This window comes from Neomonachus schauinslandi, chromosome 7, assembly GCF_002201575.2.
Source record: "Neomonachus schauinslandi chromosome 7, ASM220157v2, whole genome shotgun sequence".
NCBI classification, from domain to species: Eukaryota; Metazoa; Chordata; class Mammalia; order Carnivora; family Phocidae; genus Neomonachus; species Neomonachus schauinslandi.
This window is the reverse complement of record NC_058409.1, coordinates 38,311,727-38,335,068: the sequence shown is the minus strand read 5'-3', so window position 1 is coordinate 38,335,068 and position 23,342 is coordinate 38,311,727. Positions and strand designations below refer to the sequence as shown.

At 40.2% G+C, this 23,342-nt stretch overlaps 1 protein-coding gene and 1 pseudogene across 4 annotated transcripts in view; both read left to right on the top strand.

Moving 5' to 3' along the window:
* The window catches only part of PLPP1 (phospholipid phosphatase 1), a 103,846-nt gene that overhangs the window by 66,140 nt on the left and 14,364 nt on the right, over positions 1 to 23,342 (top strand). For 3 of the 4 annotated variants that reach the window (XM_021702141.2, XM_021702140.2, XM_021702139.2), the window contains exons 3-4: positions 10,252 to 10,532; positions 22,352 to 22,409. In XM_021702141.2, the coding sequence (XP_021557816.1) occupies positions 10,252 to 10,532; positions 22,352 to 22,409 (339 nt within the window). Of the gene's footprint in view, positions 1 to 4,073; positions 4,226 to 10,251; positions 10,533 to 22,351; positions 22,410 to 23,342 lie in introns of all 4 variants that reach the window. The other variant, XM_021702142.2, reaches the window with a different exon arrangement.
* On the top strand, positions 8,880 to 8,977 carry LOC123325459 (annotated as a pseudogene).

Below are 23,342 nucleotides of genomic sequence, written 5' to 3'. Positions count from 1 at the left end.
CAAAAACATGTACGTGAATGTTTATAGTGGTATTAGTCCTACTAGACAAAAACTGAAACAATTCAAATATCCACTGATGAATGGATAAACCAGATGTTGTATATACATGCAGTAGGATACTATTTAGCAATACAAAAGGAACAAAATGCATGCTACAATGTGGATGAACCTCAAAAACATTATGCTAACTGATATAAGGACTTAAGATATACCACATATTGAATGATTGCATTTAAGTGAAATGCTCAAAAAGAAGCAGAAAACAGATGAGTGGTTGCCTGAGGTTGGCAGTAGGAGCAAGGATTGAATGCAAATGGGCTTGTGAGAATTTTTGGGGTAATGAAAAAGTTCTAAAACTGTATTGTGGTGATGGTTGTACAACTCTATAAATTTACCTAAATCACTGAATGATATACTTACGAGTGGATGAATTTTATGGTTTGTGAACTATACCTCAGTAAACTTTTTTTCAAAAAGGGAATGAAAATGAATTTTGTACTGAAGTATTAAGAAAAACATTGACAAATGTAGTCATTTGACTAATGATGAAAAGGGATTGTCTTGGAGATGTAATCTTTCAGGTAAAAGGAAAAGGGTGTTCGATTTACATTGAGAAGACTAAATGGAACCCTTCTCTTTTGCCTTGAAATCTGTGGTTAACAATAGCATCAGATGTTTTTACTTAAATTTTTGCATTTCTCCATATTTTTGTACACTGTGGCTGATAGAGTAAATTGTGGTTATATAAAATAACCTTTTTGGAGCAGTTTGTCAAGGACCTTAACATTTATATCCTTTGGCCTGTAATTCCACATAAAAAGTATATTCTCAGGAAATAATTAGAAATGAAAACAAGGTCTAATATTTGGAAATGTTCACTCTAGCATTACAAAGGCTAATAAAAAAATTAGTAATCGACATGCTCTCACAGTAGGAGGAGTTTTTATAATTGTTTTAGTTATGGCTCTGTTGGTTGCAAGGGGCAGAATTCCTTTATAACTAGCTGGAGTAAGGTTGGGTTTTGTTGACAGGATACAGGGCACTGTAACAGCTCCAAAACAGCAAGATCAGTGAGGCCCTTTGGCAATGGGGAGCCAAAGCCGCTTTCCCCATTTCTCACTCTCAGCGGCCAGGCTAGTCACTTCTGTTTTCTTTGCAGGCCTACTTTGTCCTCAGCCTCTTCTTCAGCCATTCTTTCTTGTGCATCGTTCAGTGCTCCTTGCCAGCTCTGACTGAGTCAGTCTTTGATCCATTTCCAAAACTTCCAGAGCAGGAGTCTGGACTAGGTCATCTTTTTGAGCCTGAAGTGGGTCAGTGAACAACTGGTGATTTGATCTTCTCCATCCCCTTTTTGGGGTCTACATTCAGGTTTAGTAAAAGTGAAATGGTGTTGGATAATGACATTGATAAAATAGATCTCATGGACTCTCAGAAATTGCAAATATTATTAATTTAAGATATTTCTAAGGCCTTCTGTGATAAAATTGCTTTTCACTCACACTCTTAAAAGAATAGTGTGCATTTGTGGTAGATACCTGCTTTTTTAAATTTTTATTTTTTTAATCATTCCTTACTAAAATCTCCATGGTATGGCTTCCACCCTTTCTTCCTTATTAAAACCACTTTTACTAAGTCTGCCTCTTGAAAATGTATTAGATGCTGTGGCTCAGTCACCACGTCCTGAGATGCTGTCTCTGGACTTGACCTCAGTGATGTTACTCTCTCCTGACCTTTCTCCGGCCCTCCAGGTCTGCCTCAGTGGATCTTCCTCCTGTGCTCATCCTTTTAATATTGCTGTTGCCCTGTGCCTCACCTCCTCTTCTTTTCATTTCATTTCATATCCGTCCTGCTCTTTCTTTTACCTCTGTGGCTTCAGAGATCCTTTATATCCCCAAATCTCTTGTCTTTATTAGACGCTTTCTGCTGAGTTCTGTGGTAACCACCAGCTTTTTGCATATCATCAGAACTTCTCTTTTGAACCTTCATAGCTTTTTGTACCTCTGTTTATTCTTTGCTGCACCTATGTATTGTGCCTTATATAACTTTGTATTCCTGGTAGCACCTACCAGAATTCTTTGATAGTGGATTCACTCAGTATTTACCCATCTATATATTCCTGTTTTTAAAAATGGGCTAATTATACTTGCATGTGATTTTATTTTCTTTCCTTCTTATCCTAAGAAAAATACCCACAAATTTTTTTTCTAAATCTAAAAATAATTTCCAACATAGTTGTTTTGGTCAGAGGAAAAAAAAAACAAAACCCAGCTTAGTGGATATGCTTGCTAAGAACATTTTTCAATATATTTGGGTCTATTAATATGAATTTTTCCTGAGAATAAGGACATAAAGCCTATTGAGTTTTGGACACTAATCATATGTGGATTTAATTTCTGTACTAGATATTTTTTTGTCCCACTACAAAAGAAAGACATCACTGAAAAATTCAACCAGTTCAGAAATATGCAATGTAGAGATTGAAAGTTTCCATTATTATGTGTAGAGTTTTTCCAAGTAGAATTGAACTGTAGAAATGGTGGTACTTTGTGAATACAAAATAAATTTGCTCATGCGGTAAGAGTATGGCTATTGGATGAAGGGTGAATGGTTAGTTACCGTACAGGGCAGGCAGCGACTGATAGCGCAGATCTGCTTACTAACCTCGACAGCGTGGCTGCTATGTGCACAAGGTTTGTGCTGGAGCTGTGCTATCTGTGTTAAAGGCTTGGGCATTTCACCCTGTTCCTCTGAGTGCAGACAGTTTAGTGAATCAGAGGATAGTCTGAAATCAGACATAAGAGGTAGTATAAGGGTCAGTTAGCAAAGTCAATTCTAGTTTATTTATTTATTTGTAATTGTAGCTTTTACTAGAAGTATGGCTTTGGGAACCTTGTGAACATCTTAAAGACTTCTAATGGATTGCCACTTTTGGCAGATGATTTAACACAAAGATAGAAACTTTGGTTCATGTATTCAGGGTGTAAATGAAAAACAGGAAGATAAATAAAAGAACTAGGAATATACTTCTTTTCATTTAGCTCTTGTAGGTAGAACATACTTGATATTTGTAGTAACGACACTCAGGCAGAGTGGCAGAGTTGTGTTTGTCATTCAGCTTTGGGGTTTTAGTGGAGTTAAGGAGACCTGTAAATGGTCATCAAGACTTGGTGCTTCATGGAAAGAACACTTAAACATACAATGAGTATGTTAGCTTGGTGGTTATGGCATTGCTGCTGGGAGAATGGGTCTCTGAGAGAGACAATCTTCCATACTTGGGTAAGTCTCGACACAGACCTCATGTTGAAGGTTTCTGCTAACCTGTTAACTCTTTTATAGAGTATTCCTAGTTGGTATGCTGCATATTAATCAGTATGTCTGCTTCAGTGAAAGAGACCTGAATTTTTAAAGCTGACTTTTAGGGAAAAGACAGTTTAGGAGGTGAGTGTGAGACATAATCTTGAGGGAAAACATGGGTGAAAACAGAACTGTCTTTTGGTGTTTTTGTGCTTGACTTCATTGTCCATTTTTTCTTACACTTGGTTTAAGTTCAGATCCTTTTCACAGCAGCTCGAAACTTGCTATAGACAGTATAGAAATGAGTGGATAACATATTATTCAGATACTCTAATAGCTCAGCCAGGACCATGTCCTGTCCAAATGTGGTAGTAATGTAGAGACAAAATGGGTAATGTCAAAAAGCTGTTTTCCTTTTGGAAGCAGAGTGCATGACAGATGGGTTTGGGAATAGTGTTGAAAACCCTGTGATTGAGCGGCAAACGAGCATGAGAAGGGATTTTTTTTTGTCTTCTCTGCCATCTGTTTAGCGTGTTCGGGCACAAACAAAGGGAAGAAGATACTCTTGGTTAGATTTGTAAAGCATTAGTTCCCTTTCTATCTTTTTAATCTCAACTGTAATCTTTCTAACTTGTGTTGCTTGCATTGCTGCATTTCCTTTTTATGTGCTCTTATTTATTTTCATGGCAAATGCATTTTTAAATAGTCTCTGGGATAATTATTGCCATTAATTTTCGTATTTCCATTTTAATGATATTTTCATTTATTCCTTTTGCTAGCTGGATTGCCTTTTGCAATTCTTACTTCAAGGCATACCCCCTTCCAACGAGGAATATTCTGTAATGATGAGTCCATCAAGTATCCTTACAAAGAAGACACCATACCTTATGCGTTATTAGGTGGAATAATCATTCCATTCAGTATTATTGTTGTAAGTCAAATCCACTTTTCCAAGTTTATCACTTTTGGGCAGTTGGCTTAATTTTGTGTTAATCTGTTAATGACTGAATGCATAAATGTCCAAAACAATGTATTTTTTTAACGTTTAATTAATGTTATTTGATCAAGGTGGTCTCAGCTATTTTAAGTGGAACCAAAGGAATAACTGTATAATTAGAAGAATCTTAACTGAATGTGTGTAGCTTTTATGCTCATATTTTCCAAGTCACTGTGGTTTTTAGAGCTCTAAGTTGCTGTTGTTGCAGTAATCATGCAGTAGATACATGTTATAGCAGTATGTTTTTAGCATACTTTATACCTAGGGTATTACTTTATGATTTGTGGGATCTGTGTGTATGTACCTACTTTCTAGTTACCGAGTTCTAAAAAAAGAAAAATAACTAATGTTAAGACTTCATTCTAACCCGTGTTAAAGAATTTTTATATAATGCCAGCAACTAGAGAGAAAAGCCAAAGTTGTGTATATAATCAGCAGTGAACACAAGAGAATTTTTACTGGTACTGAAACCTAATAGTAACTATTGCTTTTAGGATTTCGGGTGAGAATGCTTAGAGATTGTGCTCTAAGGAGAAGACATCAAGGGATTGGACTAGATTATTTCATAATTTCTCAACTGAGAGAGTCTGTGACTTAGATTAAATAGCTTTATGCTCCATGACTTGTAACTTTAGAAGGAAGATTTATGTTGGTTGAAAGTAGAAAATATGGTCCCATCCAGGAGGTAGGCCAATAAGATAACATGTGTGTCTTGTCAGTTTTGGTGTTTATTGAAAAAAAAGCTTAATTTAGAAATTCAATGTTTTATTCAAGAATGATCATGGCTCCTTATTAGCATTGAGAATTAATCAACTCATTATTTGGGGTACATAATAAAAGAAAACCTTTCTCATAAACATGTTTGTTTTATGAGACTGTGAACTCCTGGAAGGCAGAGATGGTGCTTTGTTCTCCTTGGGACTCCCGCTGCCTGCCTGGGAGCCGGGCATGGTGGAACCTGGCATGTCCTAGGTGCTGGAATGAAATGAGAGTAATTACATAGTGACCTTGGGTGGCTCTTCTACAGTAAGGTGAAGTTTTAAGAAATCAGATCCCTTTAATCTAGACAAATCTTTACACTGAATTTTTACTGCTGAAAGAACAAAAGCCAAGCCTATGATTGTTCCTTTAAGAAGGCAGTGAGAGTAGATTTTTTTTTTTTAAGTATGTGTGTTTCTGAGATACTATTTTAATTTAAAGTTTTTAATAGGATACTTAGTTGCAAATACAGTTGCCCCTTGAACAAGTTGGGGTTAGGGGACACTGACACCCGGTGCAGACAGAAATCTGTGTTAAAATTTTTGACTCCCCCAAAACTTAACTACTAATAGCCTACTGTTGCCTGGAAGTCTTACTGATAACATAAAGAGTCAATTAACACATATTTTGTATGTTACATGTATTATACAATAAAGTCAGCTAGACAAAAGAAAACGTTAGTAAGAAAATCCTAAAGAGAGAATACATTTACAGTACTGTATAATGTAAGTGGACCCACTCATTTGAAACACGTGCTGTCGAAGGGTCAGCTGTAGTAGCTGAGTTCATACAAGATTCTCCCTTGGAGTATTCAAACACTGCTGCAGATGGACTTGCCTTTCTTTCTTTCTTTCTTTTTTTTTTTTTGAAGATGTTATTTATTTATTTGACAGAGAGAGACACAGCGAGAGAGGGAACACAAGCAGGGGGAGTGGGAGAGGGAGAAGCAGGCTTCCCGCTGAGCAGGGAGCCTGATGCGGGCCTTATCTCAGGACCCTGGGATCATGACCTGAGCGAGAGGCAGACGCTTAACGACTGAGCCACCTGGGCGCCCCTGGACTTGTCTTTCAATTCTGCTTGACTTTGTGTCTCTCAGTCAAAAGGTTGCTGCACAAGCAAAACTATAGAAATCCAGTACAGACCAGAGGCCTGCTGCAGGACGGGGTTCTGACGGCCGGGCACTGTAGGTGTAGCCTGCACCCACACAGGGCCTGATGGAACCCTCAGTGAGCGAGAACTTGTTATTTATATTTCATGAATTCCTAAGTTTTGACGATTTCATCATCTATGTGAGAAAGTTATCTCTGTGTTTAATAAAACGATTGTAAATTGAGTGTAGGTTTCTTAAAAAAGAACAGACTCTTTAAAGGTGCTATGAAAGTACTATTTTCATATCAGCCAACACTGCACAGGGTGGTAGTTTTATGTACTAATTTTTAAAAATTCACTTTGTTTATTAACTCCACTTATTTCAGTAAGCACTTGGTTAGACATGTAAATAATGTTTAATTTTATTTACTAGAAAGTGAATCAGTTCTTAAAAAAAAAAAAAAAAATCAGGACTGTGATTCAGACTTCATACCAGGCTTTGACCTGGCTTACAGATGATCCACAGATAGATAAGTGATTGAGGGAGCCTGGTGGAGAACCAGAGTTAATATAGTTTCTCAGAAGCCAAGGGAGAATTTCAATAAGGAGAAATGATCAGTGATGTCAAATACTGTGAGAAGTTAAGGTAAATGAGAGTTGATAAATACTGTTCAATCTGATGAGACCATTTTGACTTTTGAAAAAGATTCAGTAGAATAAAAGGAATGACGGTAGTTCAAGATATTTAGGAAGGAGTGGAAGTACACCAGTGATTTTATTTTTTAATATTTTTATTTTTATTATTTTTTAAAAGATTTTTATTTATTTGTCAGAGAGAGAGAGGGAGAGAGAGAGCACAAGCGGTGGGAGCGGGAGGCAGAGGGAGAAGCAGGCTCCCCGCTGAGCAGGGAGCCCCATGCGGGACTCGACCCCAGGACCCTGGGATCACGACCTGAGCCAAAGGCAGACGCTCAACCGACTGAGTCACCCAGGCGTCCCAGCACACCAGTGATTTTAGACTACACTTTTGGGAAGGTGGGCCCTGAAGGGGAGGTACATAATATAGGGACAGTGTAGAGATGTATAAAATCATCTTGGTTGATGGAACTATAAAGGAGATGGTGAGAAAATATTGTGGTGCATAAGTTTTAAATGGTTGAATTACATGGATTTGGTAATTATTATTAGCTTTGATCTTCAAAAGTATTTTGTTTTAGGGACACCTGGGTGGCTCAGTCGTTAAGCGTCTGCCTTCGGCTCAGGTCATGATCCCAGGGTCCTGGGATCGAGCCCCTCATCGGGCTCCCTGCTCTGCGGGAAGCTTCTCCCTCTCCCACTCCCCCTACTTGTGTTCCCTGTCTCGCTGTGTCTCTCTCTCTCAAATAAATGAATAAAATCTTTAAAAAAAAAAAAAAGTATTTTGTTTTAGTTCCCCAGACATTATCTTTAGTTCTTTAATAATTGATCCTACCTTTGGAGTGTAAATAATGCATAAGAAGTGATCACAACTCTAAGATAAGGCCATAGTCAGCTAAAGTGTGGACTTTACCAAAAGCTAAGCATTGGCATAAATGACTCAGAGGGCAGGACAAAGTATTAAAATGAAACAAAAGTATGGCTGTCTTGTATAGTGAAGTGCTCAGACACATCCCTACATTTAATTTAGAAAATCAATTTAGAACTTGTCTGTTGTCTAGCTCTCTCAGTGAGGATGGAGGACATAATAAAAAACGATGTACATTAACCCAGCATTTGTCACCTTTGGAATGCTGCCCTTTCCCAGCATTAAGGGTTTTAAGTTTCAGCTTACACTACCTCTGTGAATCAGTTTGTCATCTGTACGCATTGCGCAGAATTCTCCTAGTGAGCTGACTTTCTGACCTCAGTGTCAAGAACCAGGGTTTGGGTGGCCCTAAAGAACTGGAAAATAATTGAGTGCTTACACAAGAACAGCTGACAGCTGAAGTGGGGGAGTTTTAGCTGCTCAAATTGTGGTTGATTAATATACTTGGTATATATTGTAAATGATCAAAGAGCAACTCCATAATGAAACATGAGAGAAGTCCTCTCTTGCTGCTCATCTATAAAGGCGGTTGCTGGGACACCTTGGCAGTCAGAGGAGACAGTATATACTTTAATACATGGGCCACTGGAGGGGGTTGGGAGAACCCTAAGCACAATTGCAGAGGTGTGGTGTCCCTAGAAGTGCATATGGTTTTTCTCTTCTGAGAGACCTGTTCTCAGAAAAGGATCTGAATTCACATTAATTACTGTAATGAGGAATCTATTTCTGTGGGGCTTAATGTTTAAACTAAGGGAGTTTACGTTTTACCCAGGAGGCACCCCTTTCAATTAAAATTTACTAACCACCTCCTCTGTTGGAGGCCACTGTGGTGGTACTGGGTTTTTATTCAATGACTAAAACTTGATTCTTTCTTTTGTAGGATTCATAGTCTAGTTGTCTAAGTTTTAACATTCTAATTATGGAGCCATGGAGCCAAACAAAGAAAGATCTTTTGGTGTTAGGGTCTTTTTTTTTTAAGATTTTATTTATTTACTTGACAGAGACACATCGAGAGAGGGAACACAAGCAGGGGGAGGGGCAGAGGGAGAAGCAGACTCCCCGCCGAGCAGGGAGCCCGATGCGGGGCTCGATCCTAGGACCCTGGGACCATGACCTGAGCTGAAGGCAGACGCTTAACGACTGAGCCACCCATGTGCCCCTGGTGTTAGGTTCTTAATCGCTTCTTGGCCTTTTGGCTAAGATCAAGTGTAGTATCTGTTCTTATCAGTTTAAAATCTCTTTTAGGAGGCAACCATTTATTTTACCTACTATAAGGCTTACCATGAAGATAATTAATCTGCACCAAATGGAAATGTTTGAATGTTTTATAAGATTGTTCATGTAAATTTAAGATGAAGCAGCAAGACTAGTACTTAAGAAAAATTTTGTGACTTGCATCTCCTCACTTGCTCAACATAAATAAGCAAGCTTTTTCTTCTTGTTCAACTATTTATTTTGGTCTCAGGTAGCTAGAATGTGGATTATTTTATCAGCAAATGTAATTTTGTATAAATTTGCTCCTCAGTATTTTTTGGATTTCTTAGGGTTTTGGTCTGTGAACTTGTCAAGTATTGAGAAGGCTTTTTATGCCTTTAAACTCATTATAGCAGTATATGCTGGCTGACACACACTCTACTAGCATCTGGGAAGGCTTTGTCTCCACTTTTAGTGAAAAATAAAGAGGAAAGAATCACTTGAAATGTTTTCTTGGAGAAGGAGAGCATCAAATGTGTGTTTGGTCTGTTAATGAGACTTGTTAAGTCTGTCAGAGCCTTGTTAACCAGGCCTAGGGGTCTGGAGAGGCAGGGCTGGAAGGCTCTGTCAGCTAATCTCTGCCCTCTGTACCCTTTGGCCTCAGTGTTAGATCCCTGCTTTGATATTAGTTTACTCCCTGAAACTATTTTACTTTTTAAAATATGATGGATTTTTTTTTTTTAAAGATTTTATTTATTTATTTGAGAGAGAGAGCACATGAGAGGGGGGAGAGTCAGAGGGAGAAGCAGACTCCCTGCCGAGCAGGGAGCCCGATGCGGGACTCGATCCCAGGACTCCAGGATCATGACCTGAGCCGAAGGCAGTCGCTTAACCAACTGAGCCACCCAGGCGCCCATGATGGATGTTTTTGATTCAGAGGAATGTTGGCTAAAAATGAAGACACTGCCAGATAAAAGTACTTATACAAGGGATACTCTAATTAGGAAAGTTTGTGTTATTTGAACAAACCATGGTTTTTGTCATTCATGATACATCATTGTCTGCTTATTAAAACTCATTGTATTTGAGTACCAGGAAAGAAATAAGGTATTATTGTTTCAGGTAGATTTGAAATTATTTTGGCCATTGCTTTGTAAGCAGTATCCACAGTTGATCTGACACCTTTTTTCATAGTTTAGAATTAGATATCCTGACTCTCCATTTGCAAATGAAAAAGGGAGGTGTTTTTAAAATAAAGATTTTATTGTGATTGACCATTTTCTCTTCTATTTTTTATTTTGTTTAAAGTGCCTGGTTGCTGTTTTAACATGTTATTTTTCTGTTTCTTTTTCAGATGATTATTGGAGAAGCCCTGTCTGTTTATTATAACCTCTTGCACTCGAATTCCTTTATCAGAAATAACTACATAGCCACTATTTACAAAGCCATTGGAACATTTTTATTTGGTGCAGCTGCTAGTCAGTCCCTGACTGACATTGCCAAGTATTCAATAGGCAGACTGCGGCCTCACTTCCTGGATGTATGTGACCCAGATTGGTCAAAAATCAACTGCAGTGTTGGTTACATTGAAAACTACATATGTCGAGGGAATGCACACAAAGTGAAGGAGGGCAGGTGAGTGTTAAATCTTCAGTGTTTGTTTTATCTTATGTATTCTTGGAACAAAAGGTTTCAGAGACTGGAAGATGAGCCATCCACTAGCTTAGGGAGAGAAGCTAGTGTAATCACTGGGAGCTGAATTGAGATCGTATTTTGACTTATCTCTACTTATGCTTTTTTCCCCATTTTATCCCTACCTTCTGTTTAAGAGCATTTTAATGCAGGTCTTTCCATCTCTCATGAATAATTAAAATGAACTTCATATGTCATATAGTGCAGGGCCACCATACTTTTTCTTAAGGCACCAGATAGTAAATATTTTAGGTTTTGTGAGCCATTTGGTTAATTTGACAACTGTCCATCTGTGCTGTTGTACCAGGAAAAAACAGCCATAGACAATCCTTGAACAAATGGGTGTGGTTATGTTCCAGTAAAAGTTTATTAACAGAAACAGTGGCTGCTCCAGGGGTTGTAGTTTGCTGACCTTTGATGCGTGTATTAAGTTCTGCTCTATCTCTTAGTATTCTTAGAGTATATTTTTTTGTAAGGAAACTTCATATATTGACAGCTTTAGGTCTTCAGGTTGCCTTCTTATAATGCCCTTGTTAGGCTCCTTTCTATACCTGGAGCGTTATTAGGCATGAATGAAATAGAATGTTTGAAACCCAAAAGGTCCAACTCCTTTGGGTAGATGAGCAAACGGAGGTCCAGTAACATTAAATAAAGCCGCTAATGGGGCCTGGGTGGCTCAGTCAGTTAAGCGTCTGCCTTCGGCTCAGGTCATGATCCCAGGGTCCTGGGATCGAGCCCCGCATCGGGCTCCCTGCTTGGTGGGGAGTCTGCTTTTCACTCTCCCTCTGCACCTCCCCTAGCTCATGCTCACTCACTTGCTTTCTTTCTCTCTTTCTCAAGTAAATAAAATCTTTAAAAAAAATAAAAATAAATAAAGCTACTAATTAGTAGCAGAGCCAGTTCCCCATCTCACGTCTCAGAATTGTCAGCCTTACCTTTTCTGTATGATTGACGTTCTTATATTTTAAGATAGCTGTCACTTTACCTTAGTTATTCATCATCCAACAGATACTTTGGGTAAAATATCCTTTGTTCTTTATACATTATTCTCAGGCACTTTATTGTCCTTGTTGGTTCTCTTATAAGCTACACAGGCCTTGTAGTAGCCCCCAATTTTTGCATTTAGTGGAGATGAAAAAAACACCTTATTTAACTAAGAGTATACACTGTGCTGTGTGCATGAGATCTGGCCGTGAACTAGAAAGCTCTGGTTCTCATCTTCATGGAGCTTAGTCTAGCACAGAGGACTTAAATTAAAAAAGTGATGGCAGTGGAAAAGAACCTCCTTGTTGATAACGAGACCAGAGAATAGAGAGGCTGTTGAATGGCAAGCTTTGAGGTGATCATAGGAGGACTGGTAGGGGTATAAAGTCTTAATGAATGAAGGAGAGAGAAATGGCTAATGCTATAGGCAATTGATAATGGAAGGTGGTATTGTTGATTTGAGTTTAGGTAAGCAAGCATTTTTTAAGAGGGCTAGGGGAAGAATGGTCCAGAAATGGCTTTGAGGAGTGTTGAACTTACCAACACCAACACTGGGCTCTGAGGGTGTGGGATGTGGAGATCTCATTCTCTGCTCTCATAACACTACAATGTCCTAGGGAAGGATCTCAAATTTAATGACTAGGAGATGCAATGACTTTCAGTGAAGAGTTTGAAGACTCAGGGAAATATAGAGGACTATCCATGCCTGTGTCTCTAGTAACATGTCTCCTGCATCACCCAACAGAAAATAGGAAAACTCTAATGTTTTCTCTTGTCACGGTATTTAAGAAAGTCAGGTGATAAGGGCTTACCTAAACTCCAGAAAATATCATTATAAATGATTCTTTAAGAACATGGTTTCTTTACACATGTATTGTTTCTCTGGTTTGGGTACATATATTTTAGCTCAAAGTTTTCTTGCAACAATATGTGTTATGAGAGATTTTTCTTTCTTACACGAGCCATTTGGACAAAATGTGAAATATAATTTATTTTTATTTTTTACTTTTTTAAAAGATTTTATTTATTTATTTGACAGAGACACAGCGAGAGAGGGAACACAAACAGAGGGAGTGGGAGAGGGAGAAGGAGAAGCAGGCTTCCTGCCAAGCAGGGAGCCCGATGCGGGGCTCGGTCCCAGAACCCTGGGACCATGACCTGAGCCGAAGGTAGACACTTAACGACTGAGCCATCCAGGTGCCCCAAAATGTAATTTATTTTAAATGACATAAATGTGATTACATTTTCCACTCCATATATGTCCTATTATGTATGTCTTCCTAGTGTATCTATAAATTGGCCAACATGTACTGTAATACTCTGATGGTACTTTTGACTTAAGTACATGTAGGTTTTTTACCCATTACCCTTTAAAGTTTCTTCAGCCTCCCACATTTTCAGTGAGAAGATCTGTTGATTAGCTTTGGGGTTCTGAAATAAGAAGGAAAATCAAACCTAGAAATGAAATTTTAAGAAAACTTTGTGTCTTCTGAGAAAAAATGGGATTTCCATTGGTGTTTCCAGAATGAGTTAGTTGTTGCCACAGTTCCAGAGCTTTGTAACGTTGGTGCATAACTGTGGCTTTGCATTGCTGTTCTGTTGAGAAGCATAATTTCGTTGGATTCAGGCTTTCCTATTGCTTTTCTCTTGAATTTTTAAGTCGGGATGCCAAAAATGCAAAAACATTTCAGTCTAGACATTGTCTGTAATATATTAGGATTATAGTGTAATCTCCTTTAATTTATTTATCTCCACAGGCTGCCCCCTGTACGTTTATTTTAATTATGAAATTATAATGCTTGACATTGGAGAGAAGGGAACATAAGCACCCGAAATGAGTCATTTTTGTTGACTATAAATGAGTCAGAGTTACATCTGAGGGTGAGAGTACTCTCTTACAATTTTGGCTTTTTCCCCATTCGTTTTCTTATTTTCTTCTATTCCTCTTTCTGCCCTTCCTGCATATGTGCACAGTCTTGTGCTCTTGTATCACTGATGTCAGAGGACTTTTACCAGGCTTCATTTGTGGCCCTGGGTCCTAAACATAGAAGTGAGAACATAAATGGACTACAGTGGCATACCTATTAATTGTAATATCCAGAGAGCTCCTCTTCATTGTTTAAAATTAATACCTGGGAATTTACTATAAATGAAAAGGGGCTGTGTACTTGTAACTCTGGGACATCCAGCTGCCCTCACTTATGCCAATGAGAATAGCATTACTTTGTGGAAAAAAAATTACTAATAAGCCCAGGCAGTTCGGACCTGTAGCACTCTGCCCAGGTAAACATTCTCTTTAGAGACTCTTTAGACCAATGGCTCTCAAATATGAGTTGTTCGTTAGAATCACCTAGAGGGCTTGTGAAAACACAGATTTCAATGTTTCCTCCTCAGGTGTTTAATTCAGGAAGTGGGGGTGGGGGCTGAGAAGATGTATTTCTAACACACTCCCAGATGCTCCTGCCTCTGTGCTTGATCTCAGGATCGTACTTTGTGAACCAGTGCTTAAAATCCCCTGGATGATGGGAACAACCTCACATGACATCTGTTATCTTAGGATGTTTGGCAGGGTGAATTTAAGATTGTGCACGACTAGCTGTGTTACTGAATGACCTATCACCGCCACTAACTCAGGAGCCGAGCAGGTGAGCCCTGGTGGTCCTGGGGCCAATTGCTCTGTGCCAGGGTACCCCAAGGAGGCTGGACAAATCGGAAGCACAGCTCCTGGCTGGGTTTGCCAACACTGTTGTGGAACAAACTCAGATAAACTGGTTGTAAGAGAAGTCAGTAACTCAAGAGAAGATGGTTTGGAAAAGAGAAAGGGAGAAATGTAGGGTGCTGCCAGCAAGGAACTTGGTGGCAGGCTCAAGCTTTAACCACTGACTTCTCCACCAGCAAGATGGACACCTACTGTGTTACAGGGAGAGGCTGGGGTGGAGTACATGCAAGAGAGCAGGCGGGAGTGCGTGATCATGGGTGGGAGTCACTATGTGTTCAGCCCACGATCACGGGCAGGGAAGGGGACATGTGGGATGTGGTCGTCTAGGCATTCCATTGCTATCCGGGCTTTTCTGGTCTGGCAGTTGGGATGTTCAGGTCTTCGCAAAATGTCTTTGTCAATGCCTCGAGAAAGTTTGATAAGAAATAAGCACAGTGGGTTTTCATTGGAGCATCAGTTAAGCAGTCTTGCCTGTTTCTGGTTTTAACTGTTGGGGTCTATAGTTGAGCAAGACAGCTCGCTAAGAGCTGCTCTGTTTGTGATACTACAGTATAGAAACTTTTGTCTTCTCTAAGAAATTTACTTTTTTATTTTTTCTGGCTTTTATTTAAATTACATTTGCTTAAGGATAGACTCAGCGTTTCTGATCAGTTCTGAGCGATTGGTCTTTGGCTATATAAATCAGATATTCAATATAAAGTTACTTCTTTTGGATTATGGCAGCTTTGTATTATTTAGATGATTAATTGTGATATGTTTGGTTGAATGTGAGAAATAATTTTCCTTTTGTCTTTTTTTAATGCAACCCCTATGCAGGTAAATAAAACTGAGTTTTGAGGGAGTGCCTTCTATACTAGTGAAAACCCATTATAATTAGACTGACTAGCTGTGGGATTAAGTACCTGGCAAAACCTGAGAATCACAGCTTCAGCCTATCCATGAAGTTACGAAATTCAACTACTATCTATTGCTGTTAAGTCCTAGTCACGGTGGGAGTGCCTCCCAAAGTGTACATGGTGCTCACTGCACCAGGGGTGAGACATGTTGGGAGACTGTGTGTGTGATAGATACATGCCTTGAAGGAGTGAGGATGAAACCATGAAATCAGAGGGTGTTAATACTGCTTCTAGGAGAGGAGGCATTTTGGAGGATGAGTAAGGTTCGAATGTGTGAGTTAGGATGGGGTGTGTCTCAGGGCTCAGCGAGCAGCAGCACAGGCAGGCAGCTAGGCTGGAGGCTTAGGGGGTACAGGCAATGTTTTACTAGATTTAGCTTCAGTAGAACCAGTGTAATTTTCAGGGTTTTGTCTGTCACTTGTTTGTTAATTTCTAAAACAATCTGGGGCATTTAAGGCTGAAGAAACTTCTTTGTTTAGAAATAAAAGTGAAGTTGCCCCATGTAATACCTAAATAGCTGTACACATTCTTATGCATACTTTTGATTTAGCCTGTGTTGCATTTATACGTTCCATATAATTTTGTTTTAATGTGGAAAAAAAGCAAAAGATTTTTTTCTCCCTTGAGATTTGACGTGGTGCCTGATTGTCTTTCCTGAATGCAGAATGAGTTGACATGTGGCTTTATTTTGGTCGAGGTGCACACTTGCAAAGACAAGATCCTTTCTTTACTTTCAGTGACTTCCTGCCACTATCTATTGGTAAATATATGTATATCATAATTTATTTTAAAAACAACCAACCTTCCCCCACCCAGCCCCAACTAATTACACTCTAAGTTTAGACATTCGGCATATCATGCCATCCCACAGCAGTGCTGTGCATTAAATGTTAATAGGCTACTAAATCACATGAACACGTCATCAGCTGATTATTTCGTATTGATGCTTTGTACCTTCACCTTAGAACTCTTGAATTCCCCATTGCCAGCTCTGAAATATGAAAAAAAAAGTTGCGTAGATACATTAGTACTTTTTCCAGATAAAAATATAATGGATGGAGGGGCGGGCCCCTGGGTGGCTCACTCAGTTGGGTGTGTGCCTTTGGCTCAGGTCATGATCCCAGGGTGCTGGGATCGAGGCCCACATCGGGCTCCCTGCTCATCAGGGAGCCTGCTTCTCCCTCTGCCTCTCCCCCTTACTTGGGCTTTCTTTCTCTCTCTCTCAAATAAATAAAATCTTAAAAAAATATATAATCGAGTGGTGTAAAGCCTGGGGTTTCTGTTCAGAATAAATGTGAACAGCATGCATTCAGTATTTTCGTTTAATTAGAAAATAAATATTTTTCTTGAGAGGTAGAATGTGCGTTGAATTTGTGAAAAGTAAAACCTGATGTATGGATTGTGTTGGTTCTATTCAGAGATCATTGAAATCTGTCTTTGTGTGTTTCTTTGTGTGTTTCAAACTCACAACCCTGAGATCAAGAGTCGCACACTACCTGCTGGGCCAGCCAGGTGCCCGTGAGAATACTTCTAAAACTTTATTTGTTTTTTATTTACAACAGAGTATATCTGTTACTTTATCATTATGGATATCATTTGTTCCACTAATCTGACTGCCTGATCATAATGTAAAAAAGGTTTCTGGACATTTTACACACATTATTGAAATGTTTGCCACATGTATTGGGAAGAGGCCTGAGGTAGTGCGGGTTTAAGCTGACACACATTGATACTGCTCACAGTTTCTTACAGAAGGGTGAAAAGAGCAGGGGTATTAGATTGGACTTTATAATTCTCCTGAACTGTGATGATAAAGTCAGAATTTGTAACCACTGTAAGGGGAAAACACATCAGAGGTAAGATGTTAAAATCAGATAACTTATCTCATGTGGCTTGCTGTGATTATTGGCAAAGGCTTAGCTAAGTTTAGCATTTAATTATATGCTAACATTATTATGCAAAGGTAACATACATCCTTAGTTTTATTTTATACATTTTTTATAGCTGTCAAAACACAGGATAGTTAAGGTCTACTTCTTGTGGAGCCACTGAAGTGATACCCTATTGTTGGTGTGGTGTCAGGGGGGGGGGGGGGGGGGGGGAAGGAGCAGAGGTGCATTTGTTTGTGACATTGAAAATATGAAAAGTGTAAGAATTTTACATTTTCTGGGATAACTACATAAAAATTCATTTATCATTAAGACATTAGATTCTGTTTGAGCTTAAAAAATGTATTGAGCACCTCCTGTATGCTCGATCAAATGGTGGTGGGTGTTAGGGATGCAAGATGAATTAAGATGGATCTCAGGGAGGTTGGGAGTTTACCAGCAATTTTTCTCTTGATTTGCTGTACCTTCTGAATTTTTCTGATGAACGTATCTTATGTATAATCGTACAGACTTGGACTGATGTCTTTCTTGAGCCTCGTCGTTCTTGACCCCGCTGGTAAAGAGTTAATGGTGATTTCATGATCTGCATCAGGGTAGGAAGTGGAGTGGACTGGCCAGATTGAGTAGGCTTTCTTGGCTTTCATGTTGTCTTTTTGGGAGAGGGCTAAAAGTAGAGGTCTGGCAGTCTTGCCTCTGGCTAGCATTCCTGCCCCTTAAAAAACACCTTAGAAAGCGATTTAGAACTTTGTCTTCCTTCTGACTCACTCTGAAATCTTTTACCTTTTAGCAAGGTAGTTTTCCTTGTTCAGTGTGTTTTAAAAGGAGGTGGGGGCGGTAGGAGGTAGGGTGTTTACTAGTTGCCAGCATAGGAATGCCTCAGAGTTAAGTCCCTTGTGTAATCTACCAATTGCCCTTTGTTTACTTTTTAACTCTTCGATAATGCCATGTTGGTGATTTGGAGTCTTTCTGCACCAAGTAATCAGTTTTTCCCTCATGCTGTAGGAAACCTGTGACCTCTCTTCTCCTGATTAGTGTTTTGTCTGTTTTACCCTTCTGTCAGTAAACTTTGTCACTCCCTGACCTCTGCTCATCTGTCAGAGACACAGAGTTCCACTGCTCAGGGTGTAGAACCTTTATTCCCCAGTCATCTGATTTTCAAGGCACACCCAGTTTTACTTTCCTTTATCTCCCGAGTTCTCAACTTCTCCTTTTTAGATTCCTTCTTTTCATATGAGTTTCCCATAAACAGACAGGCTTTTCTTTTATTCATTTATTTTTAAAATTTTTTAAAGTGGATTGGTAGTGAACCCAGCAGGAGAGAACACACATCTTTGCTGGAAGAACTCTTTTTAAACCAAGACCTCTAAGATTCCCCACAGATAGAGTGTCAAGGACATGAGTTCATATTCTCCTGCGAATGAACATACGTAGAAACAAGCTACCCTAAGTGAGAGTTAGGAGATACAACAAACTACATAAGCTCTCACAGATTGCAGATAGTAGAGTTACCATATAGAATATAAAAATCAATATATCTACTGTGTAGAAATAGAGACCGAGAATATAATGAAGGATGAACAGGATCAAAATTGACCATAGATTGGAAAAAGGACCAAAGAGATCTTTTATAAATGATACATATGTAGTAATTTAAATTAAAAAAAATAGACTGATAAAGGACTTTAGACACTGAAAGTGAGAGCTGAAATGGAAGATAGACAAAGATTTAAAGTACAAAAGAAAGGTTAAGAGATAGATAAGGATGAAAATGTTAAACATGTTGAATCTGAATCTCAGAAAAAGAGAGTAGGATGGAGGATACATAACAGTCAAAGGTGTGATGGCTGAGACCTGTTCAAAATTGGGGAAGTATATAAATGGGAAGCCAGCGAATACTAAATCAGATAAATAAAGAGACATGCCTACTAGATACATGATCGTGAGACTGGAGAACATTGCAGACCTTGGTGGAGGAGGGGGAGGGTAATTACAGAGAAGGGACAGGTAACCTAGAAAGGAATGGCAGACAAATGGCTTCTATTTTAATAGCAAATGTAGAAGCCAGAAGATGGTCAAATGATACCCTCAAAGTGATGAGAAAAAAAAGGATTAACCTACAATTCTATATTCAGGAAAACCATCATTCAAGAATGAATGCAAAGTAGATATTTCAAACTAAAAGAATAGCTAAAGGGGTAACTGTTTTGTGCCTTTTAACTCTGGGGAGTGGGGAGGAGGAAAGAAAATCAGAGGGCAGGGCAAGAGCAGTGAGATTTTTAGGAGGTTGTGATTTAACGTCACCACGAGCCCCAAAATACTTAGTAAATGCCATTTAAAAAATTAAGGAAGACGGGGCGCCTGGGTGGCTCAGTCGTTAAGCATCTGCCTTCCGCTCAGGTCATGATCCCAGGGTCCTGGGATCGAGCCCTGCATCGGGCTCCCTGCTCAGTGGGGAGCCTGCTTCTCCCTCTCCCACTCCCCCTGCTTGTGTTCCCTCTCTCACTGGGTCTCTCTCTGTCAAATTAAAAAAAAAAAAAAAATTAAGAAAGACTTTGTGAGTTGCTTTCTTCTGATGACTGATAAAGGTTAGATTTGGCTGTCTTTGCAGTTTGTAAGGCTGAATGTAGATGTTGGAAAACGGAGATGGAAGAATGATGGATTGAGGAGTGGGAACGCGTGGGCCCTGCGGGGGCGGGGTGAAGGCTGTGACATTAGGGTGCAGGCCGAGTAGCTCTCCCAGGAGAAGGGGAGGTCCTGGCTGGCAAATAAAACAAAAATCTTAAATCTACCACTTGGAGAAGAATGCTGTGCACAGTGGGTTACATTGTCAGACTCGCCTATTGCTCAGTGTCATAGGTCATGCCTGAGTTAGTGAAATAGCTGCATTTCGGAATATATTTGATCTCTGTAAATATTCTTTCTGGAAAGACTTTCCTAAGCTTTGACGGGAAGCTGCTGCAAATTGTTTATCTATCTACAGTCATGAGAGGGCCTCTTCTGAAGTGAGGTGGTGGTCTAGGATTGGGTTGAAATCTAAGAACGGGGTGACATTCTGAGGCCAGGGCCAAAATCGTAAGTACTTCAGTGAGGTTACTGTGATGAAAACAATCTGCATTTTGACTACCTTTGGGATTGTATTTTACTTTTACTATTACTGTGTTTTAAAGAATTTAAGTAATCTCTACACCCAACGTGGGGCTTGAATTTATAACCCCTCGATCAAGTCACATGCTCCACCGACTGAGCCAGCCAGGCACTCCTACTTTTGGGATTTTTATCAAACTACTCATACAATTATTTGTTCATTTGTGAGTTTCAGACATAATAAAGAGCTGTATCTCCTAGAGATTCCAATAAAGATATGTGAATGGAATATGAAAATAACTTGAAGTTGTATTTTGGTGTTTTATTCTGTTTTAATAGTGGTAAAAGTCCATATTAGCATGATTTGTTTGATCACTTACTGTGATCAGACTTAGAGACTTAAAGAGTGAGGTCAAATAGAGTTCTCCCTTTATGTGTTTTAATCCCTGTTTGAAGTCAGAGGTTATTTGGCTGATTCTATACTGAATAAAATACCTCTTTATGTATTTGGAATAAAAAACTGAAACCATTTTGTTTTTACCTAGTGAAATCAGCCTGTGACTGAATCAGAACTGTGTAAAACTGTTAGGTAGGTTTGGAATTTACAATTTTGTCACAGTGTACAGTGACTACTCTGAAGACGAAGTCTTAGTGAGACTTTGAACTTGCTCGGCTTTGAGAACATTTCCTTGATCGTGGTCATGTTGGCTTGATGGGATTTGACAGTTCTTGAAATTGGCTTTTATTAACTTGTAGGTTCTTCAGTATAACTTACTGAAACATAAAAATATGTAGAACTCTGCTCTAATTATCTAATTTATTTTTATTTATTTATTTATTTATTTTTAAGATTTTATTTATTTATTCGAGACAGAGAATGAGAGAGACAGAGAGCACATGAGAGGGGGAAGGGTCAGAGGGAGAAGCAGGCTCCCTGCCGAGCAGGGAGCCCGATGCGGGACTCGATCCCGGGACTCCAGGATCATGACCTGAGCCGAAGGCAGTCGCTTAACCAACTGAGCCACCCAGGAGCCCTAATTATCTAATTTAAACGAAGGACTTGTATTGATCTATTCTCCACAGCCAAACAGTTGGTGAGGCTAAAAGTGATTTCTTTTTCTTGTTTTACATAGATTAAATCCACAGTAATTATCAAGTTTAATGATGTAATTCCTAGCTGGTACTAGACGTGAGAATATTCATTTTCTTAGAGATGTATCTGATTATGAAAAAGACTCCTAATTCTTGCTAGATCATCGTCGGTACAATGCTTAAAAAATCTCCACTCCCACCTCCTCTCAGTTGCCAAACATACACAGATGACTTTCTGATCTGTGTTTTAATTTCACCTCTCTGAATCCAGGTAACCAAATTCCTTTTGAATCAAGCAGGGGGTAATAAGTAAAATACTTAGAAGCCTGCCCTTCTGAGTTTTGTTCATATTCATGGGCAGGAGAAGCATTCTCATTATTTGCTTGATGCATCCTTTGCATGGAGTTACTATTACTGGATCGAATGTTCTTGCCTTTTCTGCTCCGACGGCCAGCACTCTGTAAGCAGAACCCAGATCATGGATGTTAGTAAGCTTCTCCCTTTTCCAGAAGGGGCCATAAAATTAAGTTTTGCAAGCATTCTGTCATTTTGGGTGGGAAGATGATACTCACATGTTGATAGAATATAATACTGAAAAGTGTGGATTCATCTGGTATGGACTCTCAGTGCACAGTTTTAAAATAAATGTCAAACAAAAACCCTTTCATCTGGTGGGAAATCTAAGGCAGGATGTGTGCCCGTTTAAAAGGCTAAAATACCACTTCTAACTTTTTAAAGTCGATTTTCTTTTTGAAGAAGTAGTTGACTTCTGAGTGTTCTAAAGGGGGTATTACTAGCACTCCGGGGCAAACCTTGCAGGTAGAAAATAAAACTGAAATCCTGGTCCTTTAAGTTCGCGTGTCATGAAGTCCGGCCATTTATATACCGGTGGGTTGTGGCTTGCCGAGCATTACTTCAAGAAATGTCCGTGGCACGTCTGTTCCCTGCGGGAAGCCTCAGTCATAGGCACCCCTTCCCCACTCCTGTACTTCGTCAAGGTGAGGGCGGAGAGGGGTCTGCTCCGAGGCAGTAAGATTTAGGACATCAAGACGATTGTCCGCCTCTAGAAAAGTGACCTTTGTCTTCTTTCTCTTCTAGATTGTCTTTTTACTCGGGCCACTCTTCGTTCTCCATGTACTGCATGCTGTTCGTGGCAGTAAGTACTCAGCGTCCGTTTCCGGGGGGTGAGGTGCTGCGTGCAGCCGTGCAGCTCACGTGTTCAGCCTCAGTGTCCCCTCCCGGGCGGCCACCTCCGGCATCCTCGTGAGCTCGGCTTCTGCGGCTCAAAAGGAGCGCCCGTGCTTCTGCCACAGCCCGCTCCGGCTGCGGGGGAGGCCTGGCCCGGCGTGCAGGCCCCCTTGCGGAGCGGGCGGCGACTTGGGCACCTTCCGGGCAGTGGGGGGCCCTCCCCGGTGCACTAGGGGTTTCCTGCCAGTGGCAGGAACCTGACCATCAAGCTGCCAGCCTGGCGCTCGGAGGCCGGTGACGTGCGCCCTTGCTTCGGGACGGGTTTTCTGCGACATACCGACAGCCTCTGTGTCAGCACCGCGGGTCCCTGCTCTGGAGAACCGGGCCGGGGTGGCCACTGCTGGGCGACGGCCTGACCCTAACTGGGAGCCCTGGGCCTTAGGAGCTCAAGCGGCCCCTTTCCTCCGGGGGTGCTGCTGGCGTTAGGGGTGGAGCTTTGATTCGTGGATGTGAAGCCAGCTCTTGCTGCTCCTTGAGTAGGTTTTGTTTTCCTTCCACTTTTTTTTTTTTTTTAAGATTTTATTTATTTATTCATGAGAGACAGAGAGAGAGAGAGAGAGGCAGAGGGAGAAGCAGGCTCCCAAGGAGCAGGGAGCCCGATGTGGGACTCGATCCCAGGATCCTGGGATCATGACCTGAGCCGAAGGCAGACGCTTAACCATCTGAGCCACCCAGGCGCCCCCCTTCCACTTTCTGAAACACTTGATTGACGGCTTTCCGCGGGACCAGAAAGGTTGCGGCTTCTGGGAGAACCAGTCGCTGCTTCGGGACTTAGCATCTCTCCAGTTGGCAGGTGCACTTCTAACTGCTAACCCAGACAGCAGCGTGCCAGTTGGCACTT